The 17,150-nt window shown below is 41.8% G+C and overlaps 1 protein-coding gene across 2 annotated transcripts in view; it reads right to left on the minus strand.

Moving 5' to 3' along the window:
* Positions 1-8,092: 8,092 nt before the first annotated feature.
* Positions 8,093-17,150, minus strand: part of FBLN5 (fibulin 5) — a 50,739-nt gene continuing 41,681 nt past the window's right edge. For both annotated transcript variants that reach the window (XM_017729016.1, XM_008629708.2), the window contains exons 10-11: positions 14,373-14,568; positions 8,093-12,512 (exon numbers count right to left, since the gene is read on the minus strand). In XM_017729016.1, the coding sequence (XP_017584505.1) occupies positions 12,351-12,512; positions 14,373-14,568 (358 nt within the window). In that variant the 3' untranslated portion in view covers positions 8,093-12,350. The remainder of the gene's footprint in view (positions 12,513-14,372; positions 14,569-17,150) is intronic.

Here is a 17,150-nt window from a genome sequence, read left to right on the forward strand (position 1 = left end):
AAGGATATGATCTCCCACTAGGCTGGGATCATGCAACCCTGTGGGGTACTTCTGGGCTGTCTCCCCAAACACTGTTACAGTCCCACTTGCCTGTGATATTGCCCAGAAATGCCTCTTTCAATGTGGAAGAGGGGATAGGAAGCAGCTCTCCATGTCCTCCCAGTTTCCTCGGGGCCTGGGACCCTGCCTGTCCAAGCCAAGGTCAAACACCTGCCTAACCCCTTTCCTCCCTTCTCTCTTTTTGGGACCTCAAGGCCAGGTGCTGCTGCCCTGCCCTGTATTTTCACACCATCATCTCTCTAGAGTCTGCTCACAGCCTCAGGGCTGGCCTGTCTCCCAAAAGCAGACACAGGCCTGCCCAAGGACGAGCAGATGTTCCTATCCCCGGGAAGAAGAGGCCAGCCAGGTGTCACCCGCACACAGAGCAAGGGCAGCACACAAAAGGTCCTTTTCCTTGGTCTGAAAGGGACCAAGTCAAGAAAAAGGCCCAAAACCACAAAAATAATTTATTGTTTCCAGTTGTAAAAAGCTTTTTTTTTTGTCTTCTATTTTCAGGTGAAAGCAAACCTCATTTACCTTGCTGAAAGAGGGTGATGACAAAAAGCCATTACAGAAATCACTGCAGTTTAAAGCCTGCTGGCCTCATGGAAGTGAGGGAGCTGGGAAGAAGATCCATGGAGGCCCATGACTGGTCCTTCACAGAAGCTGGCATGCTGTTCTTCCAGCTAAAATTGCTTGGTTCGAAAGGAGACAAACACTAACCTCCAAGCTAGAGTTTTGGGCACATCCCTCAGGAAAAGGCAAGGTACTTAAAGCCATTTAAGAAATGACATAACTAGAAACAGAAGCTACCAGCCCTCTCTGCCCTAATTTTAACACTTTAACCCAGCTGCGGGTTGTTTTGCTCTGTTCCCAGGTAAACACACCAGTATAAAGCACTCTTAAGGTACAGGAAATAAGGGAAAGCCAACCTGCTGCCCACACTCCCAGCCTTCCCTGTGCAGAACTGCTAGCAGCACTGGTTGCTCCTCAGCCTTGCACCCAGAATCACTGGGAGGTGAATGTGCTATAGCCACAAGCCTTGCTGATATTACTAGGGATTGTAGGATAGGAGCAAGGATGCACTCTCACCCCAAAGCTGAGGATTTGCATATTTAACCTCTGTTTAGTTATATACAAAAGTATTCAGAGAGGAGAGAACATGCAGCCCTGCAGAGACTGCTCTGCCAAACAGACTGAAATGGGTTACAACTTGGTAAAACTCAATGATATATCTGTGTGGATGGGTGCAGCCATCACAGACCAGTGTTTTACCAGGAAGTTTAACAGCTGAAAACTGCAGGTTATTTATTCTTGACAGTATTTTCTTGAGAGATTATTTTCAAGAATCCTGAGTAAGCACTAGTAACTGTAGGTACAAATACTTATTTGCAGGACACAGTATCTTTATTATGCTATTTACCTATACTCCCCAAGCCCAAAAGTTTATATATGTATGATGAAGGCTGGCCTTCCATGGTGAACAAATACCTACTTGCCTCAAGTACTTTCAGTTGTCACTATTGCTTTAACCCTTAGTTCTATAAAAACTAGATTGTATGGTAGCAAGGAATTCAAGTGTGAAAGGTTAATTATTTCACTGCAGATCAAGGATTTAACTTTAAAACCACATGCATTTGTATCCAAGTGACATAATGAAAAGTGTGGTGGAAGATGGAAGGTGCAGTCATCCAAACAAACAAGGGTTTATTAAATTGGTTTTTCAAGATCTTAGAAAACCTAAGCAAACACTTCTCAGCCAAAGCTGTGGCTGTTCCTTTGCTAAAACTGACTTGGTGATCCCATGAGTGACAAGGATTTTCATTAGCAGGCAGATGGAGGATGTGTTTCAGTACTGGATTTTAGGGGGCCTCGATGATGATTTTGGAATGGTATGGTGAGTGAACTGTGTCAGAGGCCAAGAAAGGAGGAATAAAACAGGCTAGAAAGAGAAGAAATAGGAATGCAGAAATGCTGTTAAAGATCAGCAACCAGCCGCCGTTCAGACCAGTCCTTACAAACTGTGGCACAGGCTATAAACATCATTGTGAAAGAGCTGAGATCACACATGCTGTCCTAATGAGTTACCGGCGTGAGAAAGTGTTCACCTGTATGAGACAGGGAACTGCTGTCTGACTTCCTGGAAAAAACACGTAGGGCTCATTTTTTCCGTCACTGATTTGGATATGTGCAGGCTGACACTGAGGACAGTTTAACAGCATTCAGCAGTACTTGCAGGCCTAAGGAGGAACTGGTGCCACCAAAAACAGAGAGGGAGGAGAAAGCAGGCGTTCTGGTACACAGAGTACAGCCCATGGGACTTCTCAAGGAAATACAATTCATAGCTTACCCTTAAGGAAGTGCAGCAGGAGGTTAAATCCCTGCAGGGTGTAAGTTTTATAGCCCAGCAAAACCCCATCTCTCCAGCAGTGGAGTGTCCTTTACCAGCTGGCTGGGTAGCACTGACAGGAGACTAAGTGCAACCTACTTCAGGTTTGTCCACATTTGTGAGTCAGCTTTGGAGAGATCGTTTCCTTATCCACAGAGCTCTAGTCCCTTGGCTGGGAGGACACTGTCAGAACAGATTGGTCTTGCATTGTGAAAAGAGCAGTAGAGGGGAGGGGATCACACTATTCAGTCCCATGTGCAACCCCATGTAAGACAAACATGGCAGCATGTGTAATAACAACAACCTAAAAAGCAAATTCTAAACAACTAGAGAAAGAAGGATAAAGTGACTCAGGTGTGGAAACCTCGTATTGGGCTACTTCAGCTGTATGCCAACAGTAAAGTCAGAGCAGCTGTGTTTTCTGAGGTGTCCATTCTCTACCACATTGAGTGGAAAACCAGCTCCTTGTTACTTTCACTCATAAGGCCACTTCTACCAGGGCACCCCAGAGTGGACTGTAGAACCGTAAGTCTTTGATCAAGGGTCACACCTGCTTTCTCATTTTCTTTGGGTAGTTCTAGAGAGTTGCTTTCTTCTCCTGAAATTTTGCAGCTCAGCATTTCTGCCAAAAAAAATCCTGCACTTGGCCACTACTCTTTCATTTTGCATGTGTTCTCATTTCAGTGTAATTTTTCTTGAGCATGTGATTCAGAATTAATGTGTTTGTAGTGTAGTGAAGGGAAATGACACGTACTCGTGATACTGGGAATGAGTGGCGGCACTTCCTTTGAGTGCATATCAGCTTTCTGAGTGGCCTGTAAATCATCACAAGCCCGGCGAATGGCGTATTACCTACCTCACTTTGCAGCGAGTTACTTGAGCGATAAGAATGTGAGGGAGCAACTGTGTGACATAAGTTCCTTCCCTTTCCACAAAGCAAACCAGAGCCAGTTTTGGCTGTCCTTGCAAATTGCTGAAATAAGAACATTCCACCTGCAAAACACAAACCCAACCAACAAACTCAAACCTCATTAGGCATGGGTCATTGAGTATCATGTGGGTGGAAAAGCCTTTGTTGTACTGAAGTCATAAGATATGTAGTGCAGGCAGGAGTGAGAACTGGCCACTGGTTAATGATTTATATATGAGGAAACCAGCTCAGCCTGAATTATCACTACTTGTTATGGAGACAAGTTTATTCTTCCAGTTGAAAGCCAAATTCTGGCCGTAGCCTCATGGTCACTTTACAAACCCCTGCCTTCACTGACTCCAAAGACCCAAGACAACTGGGAGAGGAGTATGGCACCATGTCAGGCTGGGAGGAGAGCTCATCTCCTGGGATGGTCTGCGAGCACTTCCAAGGCATGCAGCCTGTACACCCTCCCATGCACCCTCCAAACGTGCTGGATAAAGCATGTCTGGTGCTCAAGGGGGAGCTGGGCAAGGGAGCCATCCCCACCCTCAGAAGCAGTGACCTGCTTCAACCTTCACTGGACTTGCAGGGGAAAGAAATGCCTCAGATAGGTCAAGCTCCTAGTATAGATAAACTAGTATTACACAAAATGTTAATGTGAGCCTTATCACACATAAACTCCCCAGGAAATGAAGGTAAAATACACACATGTACCTCCAAGTATGGGCAACTGTACAACATAGAAACTGGGAAAGAAAATTAGCCTCTTGGAAATTAATTACATTTTGCTTTGAAGTTTTCTCTGCTACTGCCTGTATGTCACTAGTGTTTATGACCAGTAGATGTGCCAGTGTCACTGATCCTCATTCACCTTGCTTTCCAAAGAGGTTACATAATTCTGTCATGAATACTTGCAGTGATCCTATATGAACACCACTAAACCAGTTAATGATCAAAATAAGCTAGAATTCAATTATAATTTTTGTTAGAAACGTATTTATTTTTAAAAAAACTTTAGAATAGTCCCTATTGGTGTATTCAATTGGTGTATTCAATGCAAATTGTTCACGAGCTGTAGAACAATGCAAGACTTAAAAGCTCATTTCCTGCTAGAAATGAAGTAATGTTTATAGGCTAAAGGGACAGGATGAGGGACATTGAAACTATCCATTTAAAATTATAGTACAAAATTATTCTTAAAAAAAAAAAAAGAAGGCTTCAAAATATAACATGTTTAATAACCTAGACAGGCTGCAAGTAAGAGTTAGGAAAATGACTGTTTAAGCAGCAACACTATGCAGCATCCTTCGAGCTGGGCAGTGAGTCCTCCTCCTTCCACCTGTACTGGCTGCAGGATAAACTCTTGGTATAAGGTGATACTATATGTGCTATACCTAACATTGTACTAAGAGGTTTCTGGTATCTAGTGCATCTCATTAGGTGACAGATTGGCTAGGGCATCATTTTTTGGAAAAATGATTCTGCGTTCAAACACATGAATGTTGCCCCTCCCCCCCCATTTTTATTGAAGTGACTGTTAGTATTTCCCAAGCAGAGCTAAAATGCTTCATACAGCAAGAGATCTGTCTCAGAGATCCTGCACACAGAGAGCATTCTTTAGGACTTCTACATTATCTTGGTGTGTCCTCCCCTTGCCTCTGGCCATGCTTGATTCTTTCTTGGCTCGACCATCAAACAGCCATTGTGTCTATATCCTGATAAGGATCAACTGTGCTTAATCCTGCTGTGGGAGACAAGGGTGCAAGAGGTCAGGGAGTGAATTCTTCCTTTTCCAGATGTTGTGTGGGATGTCTTAATTTCAGAGCTATTTATAGGCTACTTGGGCAGTTATCTTTCTAAGGAGATAATCTCCTTTTTAATATTTTGTGTTTCTAGTTGATTATTTTTGTCCATGTCAATGACATCATAACCAAAGCACTGAAGGTTAACTAATCAGAAAGTTCTTTTTTATTGACCTTCTGGTTCAATTGTAATTTTATCTCTCTGTAATTCTCTTGCATCCATGGGTATGACTACACTGCTGTGAACCGAATGCTGTCACTTACACCATTGTTAACTCACACCAAATCGGACTGGGTAATTCCAAGTGAGCACAACCCTGAGGAAAGGCAAAGGGATACACTAAACCTTCCTGCAGGTAGTATGTGAGCAGTAGGTAACAGCTTGGTCCTTTTAATTTTGGTAATTTTAAATTTTCCATTTATACAGATGTATAAATGCAGTGAGAAATTTTGCAGACATTATGATGTAAACCTCCACTTGGTATCATTCAGAAGTCAGTGAAATTACCTCTCCTTCAGCTCTATGTCTCTATGAGTTTTGTTTCTTCACTGACCTGGGGTGTAGACTTGGGCTAGCAGATCTTTCTGGTCACTGCAGGAGCCCAGGGATCTCTGTTGAGCAGCTGCTGTTGTTTTGGAAGCAGTCAGGTTTTCTGTCCCCCTGCCCTACTTGAATGGCATCAGATGTCATGGTCCAAAGGATTATTTTTAAATGATGAATTATATTCCAGTATTCTTGGGGATACTGATTTTAATAACAAATCCGTGTAATCTTGGCGGGCCTTCTTCCTTTTTGTTTGTATGTCACATAATCTACAAAGCAAGTTTACTAACCAAAATGTTTCTGAAAAACAGGAATTTCTCATGAAGACTAGGGAAATCTCGTCCTGGATTTTTGAATTGTGTTTGCATTTTGTGTAGGCAGCCAAGAAACCCCATGCTCTGAAGATTTTTGTCAAAAACTAACCTTTGTAGCATGTTTCACATCTTGGTTGGAGAACATGTGCAGCAAGTTGCTGATGAACAATCTCCAGACTAAGGTCCCAGTCTGAACAAACACATGCACATGCATTACTCAGAACACTGCAGAATCTTAAGGAAATCAACACAGTCCCTCATAGGTTACAGACAGGAACAAGTCCCATGAATGATGTGACTATGCAAAGGCTTGGGTGTAGCTTCATGTTTTAACAAAACAGAATCAAGTGCCTGGGCTGGCCTTTGAAGAGCAGGAGTGAGGAATCATTCATGGAAACACATCAATGAATGTCTTGAAATACCAGAAGAAATTTTGAAATGTTAAAGGTTATCTCAGGAAATCTCAAAGAACCCAAGGATAGGGCCTACAAAGAAAGAGATATTGCAATCATACTGTTATTTATTTACAGAAGAGAAGCTTTCAGCTCTACTCTAAAAATAATACATATCTGCTTACATTTATACCACTGACACTGAGATTTGAGACTTAAAATAAAACTGGGCTAAATCTAGACCTGAGGTGAGGTGTTTAATGGTCACTGACTTCAGCATGATGATGATCACAATGAACTCTCTCTGACTAGGGCCACATACTCTGTTTGCAAATTGGAAAAACCTCATCCAAGGTTTGTAAAGCCTAAGGATGTATTGCATAAGCATGTCCTTATCAGACTTCTTAAAAAGCCTTGAGACGATCAAGACAACATAACAGATGCCATTTCCGGAGAAAATAGGGACCTAGAAGAGCATCTTTCACCTTCAAAACGAAGGAATTGTGGGGTTTTTGAAATCCTGTTTATGAAGCCAGGCTCTACCAGCAGGCTGGGCAACCCCTTCAGCCATTCACACCTAATACTTTGCTGTAAGGGTGCTTACAAACATGGCAGTGCAATTTCCAGTGAAACACATTGAAAGCTTGCACAGGTGGTAGATGCATAAGTACCTGATGGGGAAATAATGACTCTGCCTTGGATATGAGACGAGCAATTGAGGTCAATCAGGCCCTAGAAAAGATGAATAGCCTACAAGTGATCTCCAAAAAGCAAAATAAAAAGTGTTAAGTAGTGCCAGAGAAGAAGTGGAGCTCACTCAGCATGTGCTTGCAGTGCATGACCATAATTAGATCATTTGTCCAGGACAAACCCCAAAGGGAAAATGAGTGACCTCTGGGATAAGGAAAAGGGAATTGAGACTGAATATTTCAGGAGTTCTTCATTGCTGAAGTGTTTCCTATAGATCCCTTTGCTACTCATATACATTCCTCAATTCTTACACTGAGGTTACTGCATCATTATTTACTTCCTGGTGTAGAAGTTGTACCCAAACTCTCCCTCGTGTGGCTTCACCAGTATTAGTTGAGTTACCCAGGGGGATCAGCTTGCAAACCACTAGAGGGATCTCCGAAGTTTGAGCTAAGAATGGGAATAGGTGAGATTTCCACATCTGATGTGCACAGTTAAAATCTTCAGTTACACTCTGCACTGAAACAGGTGAGGAAAGAGGCAGGTGCAGGATAGCAGTCAGCTATCCCTGACATCCCCACACAAATACCTCTGGACCATTACACTCCCTGTTGCACTGACCCTTCAGCACGTGTCACCTTTCTGGGGCAGGCTTTCTGCAGAATCTCCAAAAGTCTAGTTATGGCCATCATCCTCAGTCTTCATGCATGGCACCTGCTTTGCGGTTAAGCTATTCAAAACTGGTTCAAAGACTTAGAGCAGCAAAAGGTAACGAGTGTAAATCACTTGTCTGGACTTGGGTCAGATGAGGAAACAGAATTTGCTTGTGCCATGTTGTCTTACAGCTCTTTGACTTCCAAATGCAGAGCCACACTACCACTTCTGTAGCTTCTGTAAATTCTCTTGTATACAGATATGTGTGCAGTGCTTTACACATACACAGGGAAGATTCTAAGGACACTTGTTATCTTTTCATTGAAAAGCATCAGTCATGCAGATTAACACCAGATGAGGGTTTTGTCCATCCAGGATAGAGATTTATTTTGACAATAATGCCTGTCAGGATTGAATAACATTAGGGCATACTTTTATTCCTTTCTTTTTTTAAACATCTTTATGCTATGACATTTTCATTGTGTTCTAATACAGCTACATGCTGCGGAGGATATTCAGTAGCATATTTTGTGAATAAGCCAGACTGGAGAACTTGCATGACCACAAACTGTACTGATTGTATTGTTCTGCTCTAGACAGAGAAAAATTAATATGCAAGTTCTGCTGATGCTGATACCATGTTTACGAGACAATAAAAGCTGTCTCTTCTGAAGGCTAAGTCAAAAAAAATGTAAATATGAATACAGGCCCCCAACTGAAGAGGAGAGAGCTCTGTATGAATGGCCCTGGACACTACACTCAGTGATTGTGGGTGACCAGGTTCTCAAAAGAAGTTTAGTTATTTTTAACAAAGTTATTGTAGTCAGAGAGAATCACCAGTTGAAAAGCAGTTCTGTGGGATCCAGGAAACTCTTGGGTGAAATAACATTTTGTTGTCTGTGTCAAAAAAGTCAATTCCCTAAAAATCTCTCAAATAAGCCAGATGATAGGACCCATTCTACTCCCTCTGGCACCTAACCCAACTAGCATGAATCACTTTGTTCATTTATCAGAATAGCTTCTCCTTCCCAATCATTGTGATCTGTATCAAAGATTACTGCCATATCTGCTTTCTTTTACCTTTATTCCAGTTATTGCACTGGCAATAGGTGCTGTTCAAACACATAGTGGAGGGCAGTCTTTCTGCTGAGGACCTATGTTCAAACAGACATCACAGCTGACAGGCAGGAGAGGCAAAGAGCTGTCCCTTCCCTGCTTGGCAAGGGAACAGCTCTGCCAGCCTGAGCAAGCAGAGCCAGAGGGAAGCCACACACACCCAGACCAGGGTCTGTGCCCTGCTCTGGTGCTGGTCAGAATACTGGCCATTAACCATATGGTAAAACTCTTCATGTTAGAAAACCCTCAGCAGTGGGTTAGAATAAAGAATCATTTTCTGAGCAGACCTGGAATTCTGTCTGCTTTTGAGGAGTCCTGGCCTCAAAGAAGAACATGAATATAAGCAGCAGTTGCAAGTTTGCATTTTTAACTTTCATGCTGTAAAACTCTGACATGCATAGTCATCTTTTTTAATTTGGTGAGAATTGCTGTAATACTTGAGTCTGCGATAGTCTATTGAAAACAGACCCCTGACTAGGAAACAGAGAGTTTAGATGTTATAAACTGCTAGTAATTTATTATTTTGAGACTGGCATATATTTTGGCAAAGTTTAAGTTGGCTGGAGTGATAGTGAGTGATGAAAGATGTTATGGCGGTTGAGAAGTGGCTGAATTCCTTTGTTTCCAGACTTTCCACTTTTTTTTTAAGGCGCAGAATGTTTATATAGAAAGTGTAATACTGTTTTATGAGTATTTGCTGGACCCTGCTAAAACCAAGCATTCAAGCTTTACTCTTTTAACAAAGTGTTTTGTTATGAAATTCCTCTGGGTTTTGATGTTTCTGAATTAGGGTTAAATCAGGTTGGTATGTGGGGGCTGTGGGAGAACAGGCCAGAAGTGACAAACTGTCTGGTGTCTAACAGGGTGTGCTTCCACTCCAGGAGGTGATGTGGTGGTAAGAAGAGAGGACTCCTCAGCTGGACATGAAGAAGCCATAACATAGGGGCACAAAAAGGGGATTTTAAGAGAAGAAGAGGGGATTTTAAGCACTGGAAAAGCTGTCAGCATTTTAAGAGTTGGACATCTTCAGTGCAAGACCTTGCCTGTCCCTCGGCTGCTCTCTGGTCCACCAGAGCCTGCATGTTTCCCATGCTTTATTTCCATCATCTGGAACAGGAGCACTTTTAGTCCCATGGTTATAAACTACCATTCCTCCTTCCTGATCATCTCTATTTTTCCCTCCAAGACTGTGGTATTTGATGAGCCATGATACACTCAGGAAACAAATTCTTGTTTCTGATATTTCTCTGCCCATTTCCTCTGCATTTATCTCCTCCAGTCGGCTGCTCATAAAACTCACTGGCTTTCTGCCTTCAGCTTGGCCCACTAAACCCTGGAGTCAGTCTTCAGCCTTTTTGTTTTTACAATACAGGACAGAGCTCTGAGCCACAGCATCCCAGGATGTTGTGGCAGCAGAGAGAAAACCTTTAAATCATTAAGAAATGGAAGCTGCTAAACTCAGTGTTTCATTGCTGAGAGCATCAGGGCTTCCTTCAAGCTGAGTACAGGGAAAAAGAGCAGAGTCTCTACTGATTCACATAGCTTACTAGGAACAAGAGTCTGTTTTCTGACTGTGTCATGCAGTCTGTGTTGTAGTAACTTTCTAAGTCTTTATTCTCTCATTTAATACTCCACTTCAATGAAGACTTCACATAATGATGCTACTCGGCTCCTAGTTGCTCACATGATAGTCTTTGTAAACTCCTTCTCCCAGGTAGCACTAAGCACTTCCAGTTCTCAAAAGACAACGCGAAGATTATCCTTCCTGTCCTAGCAGTGCTAGAGAGCAAATAAGCCAGTAAGGAAAAAACAAAGCAAAAGAGCTTGTTTCAGACAAATTTAAGAACAAGGCATATAAACCCTCACCTTATTATAATAAAAGACCAAAGTGCCAGTGGCTTCAACACACATTATACCTTCCAACTATACAATTTTAAATTTTTTTTCAAACTGTTAAACATATATATAGATTTAGCTTAGCACTGAGAAGCCTCAGCTGGAATACTTTTCACAGTTTTGGGCACTGCACTTCAAAAAAGATGTGAACCATCTGGAGAGAATCCAGATGAGAGCAACGAGAATGATCAAAGGTCCAGAAAATGTGATATATGAGGAAAGACCAAAAGAATTGGGTTTGTTTAGACTAGAGAAGAACAGTCTGAGGGGAGACATGACAACAGTCTTCAGACACGTTAGACTGCTGCAGAGGGGTAGATAAACGGTTCTCAGTTTCTACTGGAAGTAGGCTAAAAAGCAACAGATTACAATGGAGATGCAGATTAGACTTTAGAAGAAACTTTCTATTGGTTACAGCAGTTATACCTGAGAAGACAATGCCCATGGAAACTGTGGGATCCCATTGTTTGAGATTGAGGTACTGGTATAGTCTGGTCTGCTTTGTGGTAGAAGCATGAATAAGACTGGTCCTGGTCCTTTTCAGCTATTTCCCCTCATGTTAGAACTGTAGGAGAGAGACTGCAAGTGAAAAGAACAATTTGTATTTTTTGAAGGAATTTGGACAGGTCTAACCTGAGTGGTCTTTGAACAGGAGATTAATTGCAGCCATAACTACAGAGTTAGTATTACTACTTTGTAGCCATTACAAACTGTTTGCAACTATCACACTCAAGAAAACAGGGAAAAATAAAATTCTGATTCTTAATCTGCTCTCAAGTCCCTACTTACGCTGGACACTATTTTGGTAGTGGAGGCCTCTGTCAAAGATCTTGAGTGTAAATAAGCATAAAATCCTAAATGTTGTAAAACACACCATCCAGTGATAGATTTTTGTGAACTCTGTTATATGGAAAGATTTAATACAGAAAGGAACCCAAACATGTGACACTTTGTCAGAAAGCAAAAGATTACATAGTACAACATGGTTTTTTGGAATGAATTTACAATGAATTTTAACTATAAAATAGAATGAAAGAAAAAACAGGTGAAACTAAGACAAATGCAGGGTGAATTGAAACAAAGTGCTTGACTGATAATTCCAGAGATAACTGGGAATGCAAATTAGGACTTCTGAGGTCCCTAGTTTCAATAGGTGAGTTTTTTGTTTCTGTTTCTGCTTGTTTGTCTGCTTTTCATTTATAACGAAAAAAAAGGTTAAAAAAAGGCAAGATTGCAAAAGCCAGCTTTTCCCTCAGTTTCTTTGGTGCTTTCTGCTAAGCAGCCTTGGAGCTACAAAGGTTCACAGTCTTTCACATAGACTCATGCCCTAGAAGTGTTTACAGTGAGAAGAAGAGTCCTTAAAATACATGACCACATAGAGAATCATATGGGATCTGCTGACAATACATCTTCAGATGTCTGCATCCTGGTAGGGACTGTGCATGAAGAGGCCTCCCTGCTCAGACAGGCATAGGTGACCGGGTCTGTGGAAATAGTAATTTGGTCTGGAGCTGCTATATGTACTGGCTTTTGAGGAGAGAGTTCTGCAGAGGAGGAACTGTCTCTTTTGGCTTAGTGTTTCCAGGGCACAAACTTGAGGTTTAGAAGGAGTACTGTGATACGAATATCCTCAGCCGGATGACAGAGCTTCCTCTGAAGTTGATGACAGTGTTAACAGTGATCATTTCCAAGTCCAACTCAATAGTACGGGGCCCCTTCACAGGGCGGGTCATCACCAGAGTAGCACTGATAGGTCCCGTTTGCTGTGCACAAAACAAGAGAAAGCAAGTGAGATTGCCAAAACTGGTTCTTCAAACCTACTGTCTCACTACAGTCTTCAAGCAGCCAAAATAGGTGTTTTCTGTTGCATTGTTTGAAACCACTGCAATTGATGGGACAGAATTTCATTTCAGCATTTGGCTTCTTTTCAGTGTTTTGCATGAACTATCACCTTCTACAGTTTGTAAAGCCTTTGGGAGCCCTGCACATTAAAGTGGCTATTGAACATAGACACTTGCTATTGCCCAAGAAAGAAAAAAGATGAAAACACGGATTTAGGGTATAAACAAGTAATGATACCTGTTTGTTTGTTTGTTTGTTTGTTTGAGGTACTCTTTAGTTTGATGTAAAGGACAGTGTTACTGTGAAGCAGCGAACACCCAGAAAGGGTTATGTTAACAGAACTTGGAGAACAGGTGTTCTCATGTGGATGGGGTCCAGGTTTGTGGTACATTGTGTATGTTAGAGGCACAAACCTCACCCTCCAAAGAGAGCTTTGAATATGCGATAGCACTTCAGAAAACCAGTCCTTCAATAAATGGAAGCTTTGCAATATCTGACCAGAACAGTGGATTATGTGCATTTGAAAATCAGACCTGCTGATGTTAAAACCAACTGCAGTTTGTTTTGCATCGGGAACTTACGTAGACACAGTGGGTCCTGTTTTACCCCAAAACTGGGTGTTTGTTACCTTTGATCAGGCAAAGCCAACATAGCCATGAGGAGGTGCTGGGTGTGTTGCCTGGTCCGTGCCAGACTGGGTCCTGGTGCCTCAGCAAGGTCACAGTGTCCCTCCCATGTGACCCTGCCCACCTACTGCCCAGGGAATGACGTGGTAAATCAATGGAACCAGCAGGCTTGGGCAATGGGGATGGGAGCTGGGGCTTCAGCACCTGCTGGATCGGCCCAGATGAGGGGAAAAGGTCAGTGGGATCGGTAATGACTTTGCAACAGGAAAGCTCTTGTGAGATGTAAATTATTGTAACGTAATGGGACCACTTGTCCATTCAGGATTTTGAAATATTTTCCTTTTCTTATAGTGGGAATCTGAGGTTCTTGAGAGAAATATGTCCTGGAATCTATCCCACTACCCATGTCCGTGAGGGATGGGAACCTTCAGTAGCCACAGAACAAGACTTAATGTGAGTGTCTGAGCCAGGTTTTGCCTAGAGCTGAAAATCAACCTCCTGAGCGTCACCGTCCCTTGTGGATGTACCCCATTCTCTCCTGACACTTCTGAAATCTCTGCATGTCAGTGGTGTGGCAAAGATGACTGGGGAACAGAGAGATCTTCTGAGGAAAACAGATTAAAAAAGCCCAGGTAATTACATTTTCTCTAACAGTATCTACATAAAATGTGTGTTCTCAGTGAAAAAATTCATAACAAATGAAAGCAAAGAACCCAGAAAGTCAATTGTTGACATAAAGGGGTGGGGTTTTTGCTTACTTTTTTGCTTTTCACATGTTTCAATTTCCAATGAAGAGTTTAATAAAACAGACAAGAAACACTGAATCTTTCAGTGACAATTGCTGGTTGTCCATCAAATAAAAAACAGCTTGGCACAATAGTTTCTCTTGAGCTTGGGAGACCTGAGCTATTCTTAGACATAGGTACAGCTCTGGGCTTTCCTAAACCTACTGTCTCTTAGGAGAAGCATGTTTACTTTGGGTAGGTTACTCTCCTGAGAGATCCAGCAGTTCCTGCAGATCAGCACACTGCTCTGCATGTCTGTGTGTAAAAAATGCCTCATACTGAAGCTTTAAATGATAGTCATGAAAAGCTTAGTTCTGCTATCAGGATATACAGCTAACTAATGTTTTCCCCCAGTGAGCGCTAGACTTACCCGCATGTAGAATTCCCTGCCCTCGTTCCCTGATTTGATTTGGAAGATGTAATAGGCTCCAGGGTAGCGAGTTGTTGCTTGCATCTGAAAAATGTCTGAAGGCACAGACCTCCCAGACACCATATCCATCACTCTGTACAGGATGGTGAACGGCTGATCTCTGCATCCGGGGTTTTCAGCTGGACACATGCAGCGGCTGATTGTCAGAGATAGAATTGTCATCAGGGGTTAAAACTGCTGTAATATTTGATTCTTTATATGCTAAGACAGGTGCATAAATAAATAAAGAATGTTGTTGAGCAGCTAAAAGAATCCATGAAACTTGTAATGAATTTTCTCACTTTTAGTATTCTCTGTTTTGCTACTCTGGCCTATATCCTGCCTCCTTTTTCTTCTAGGCCAAAATACCTTGGCATTTTCCTTAGATCACTCAAAAATGTGAACTTTCTTTGAAGCAGCTCTGCAGGTGCAGAATACTTGGTACATATTTGTTCTGATAGTAATTTAAACTGAACTGTCCCCAAAATAATATTAATAATTCACTTCACTGATAGTGCTGCATAAATGTAGTGATCTTTTTTTGTATACTACATGAAAACATACAGTAGACATCCTGGATCAAACCAAAGCTCTAACATCAAATGCAGAGCCTTAAGAAAGAAGAGGACAGCAAGCCAAGCATACGACACTTCCATCAACAGTCTCCAATTGTTTGTGACTCAGGGAATCCTTGAGACAAAATATTTTCTTTGTATTCATCAGCTATTAATGCGTTTCTTAGCCATCAGCTGTTCCAGCTTCCCCTTACACCCACATGAATATTCGGCATCAACAGCCCGCTGTGGCCAGGAGCTCCACAGCCCCCTTCATCCCTATCTGCATGGCCTCTTTCTGACTTCATCTGATGCTCCCAGCTGAAAGGAGAGCAGCCAGTCAATCCCTGCTCATCCTCCTCAGACATCTCAGGGCTTTGTATTTGACCCTGTTCATGGCTGAAGGGTTCTAACTTAGAGCTTAGTTCATCACAAGGAAGCTATTCCATACTTTTGATCATCCTCATTGCTTCTTATGAACCTTTATCCAGTTATATTTCTTTTGACAGAAGGGGAAGGAACTGCACAGTCTTAAAGATGTGGTACACAATAGCATGTACTCCAAGGATATTCTCTACCTATTTACACTTGAAATTCAGATTGCTTTTCTGATCTCTAGTGAGTACAGCAGTTCATGGAACTAGAACAACTCTCAAATCTCAGTTTGGATGGATTATGATCAGATAAGTGCTCCTTATTTAATTTGTTAATCTGGTATTGTCTTTTTACTTTAAATTAATCTACACTGAATTTTATCTGCCATTTTTATTGCACAGTCATTGAGGTTTATTTTGCAATATTTTTCTACCCAGTCTTTTATCTACTGTCTTCAGATATGGTTGCAGACTTTGCCTGTATCATGGTTTATTCTTTCTCCCAGGTTGCTTATGATGGACCAAGTAGGTCCAGCTCAGACCTCTGCAGAACTTCCGTGTGAAACTTGACAATTTAATACTATCCTCTGTTTAATTTTTGTCTTTCAGCCTCTTATTCTTCTGTTTCAGGGACTTTTCTCTGTTACTTAGGACTGCTTAACTTCCATAGTAACTATGTGAGGGTCTTTTCAGAAGCCTTTGGAAATGCAAAGAGACTGCATCAGTCCATGTGCCCTAGCCACATGCTGCTGATTTCTTCAGAGAACTCTAATAAAGTTGTGAGGCAGGATATCCCTTTATAAAAGCCATGTTGGGGGAATTGACATGTTGGGGCATGGGTCTTTTTGACTATTTTTTCTATAACCTCCACTACTGACATCAATTTCAGACAGTGCCTCTGGCATGGCCCCCATCAAGAGGCTCCTGGCATTATGAACACCCAATTCCTTCCACAGAAAACACAGATGCAAGGAATTCACTTGGCTTTTATACTGACCACTTCTAGACATATGTCACAAATTAAGTGCAGTCCCATCTAGACGTGAGCCAAAGCCACCAAACACAAAGCTCAGAGGTCAAGAGTTCTGGTGCAAGCTGCTCTGCAAGGTCTCTGTAGTTGGGCTCTGGGGAATTTAGATACAGAGGATTCAGTTATTTCAAATTCCAGTTTAAGACTACCACCTCTGAAGGTAGGTAAACCCAGAACTAGACAAACACTATGTGTCCACTCTTCAGCTGCCCTAGTTGAGAAAGCAATGTAAAGACATGAATAAAGTATAAAGGAAAGAAGCTAATTATTCATCTCTTGCCTTTCTATAAAATACATGGGGCTACCAGGCAATTCCAGGTAATTGGGTTAGTGCAAACACTGTGGATGAAATAATAGGGACTGCAATATATCAAGATCAGTTTGGAACTGAAATATTTTGAGCCCCAGAAAATACATACAAAAATGTAAAAGAAATGGGCAATTTTTAGAAATGTAGGATTTTCTTTTTTGCTTGTTCAAATGATTCCCAATTGAGACAGTAACAGTGCTAACAGCCCCATCCAGACATACACGATTTCTGGGCAAGGCGGATCAGTCTGTGAACTATTCAGAACTTTTAACCTTTAAGCAGTAAGAAACTATTTGTATCCTGCTCTAACTATCATCTAATGTGTTAAGGTACTTTGTTGCAGTGGGGATCCTGCAACACGCATATATCAAACCAGGAGTCCCGTGGAAAGGAAATATATATGGACAGACAGATTCTTGATAGCTGTTTCAGAGATGTTTATTTCTCCAGCCGCATGGCCGGAGCTCTGCC

Source organism: Corvus brachyrhynchos, unplaced genomic scaffold (genome assembly GCF_000691975.1).
Source record: "Corvus brachyrhynchos isolate BGI_N302 unplaced genomic scaffold, ASM69197v1 scaffold1, whole genome shotgun sequence".
NCBI classification, from domain to species: domain Eukaryota; kingdom Metazoa; phylum Chordata; class Aves; order Passeriformes; family Corvidae; genus Corvus; species Corvus brachyrhynchos.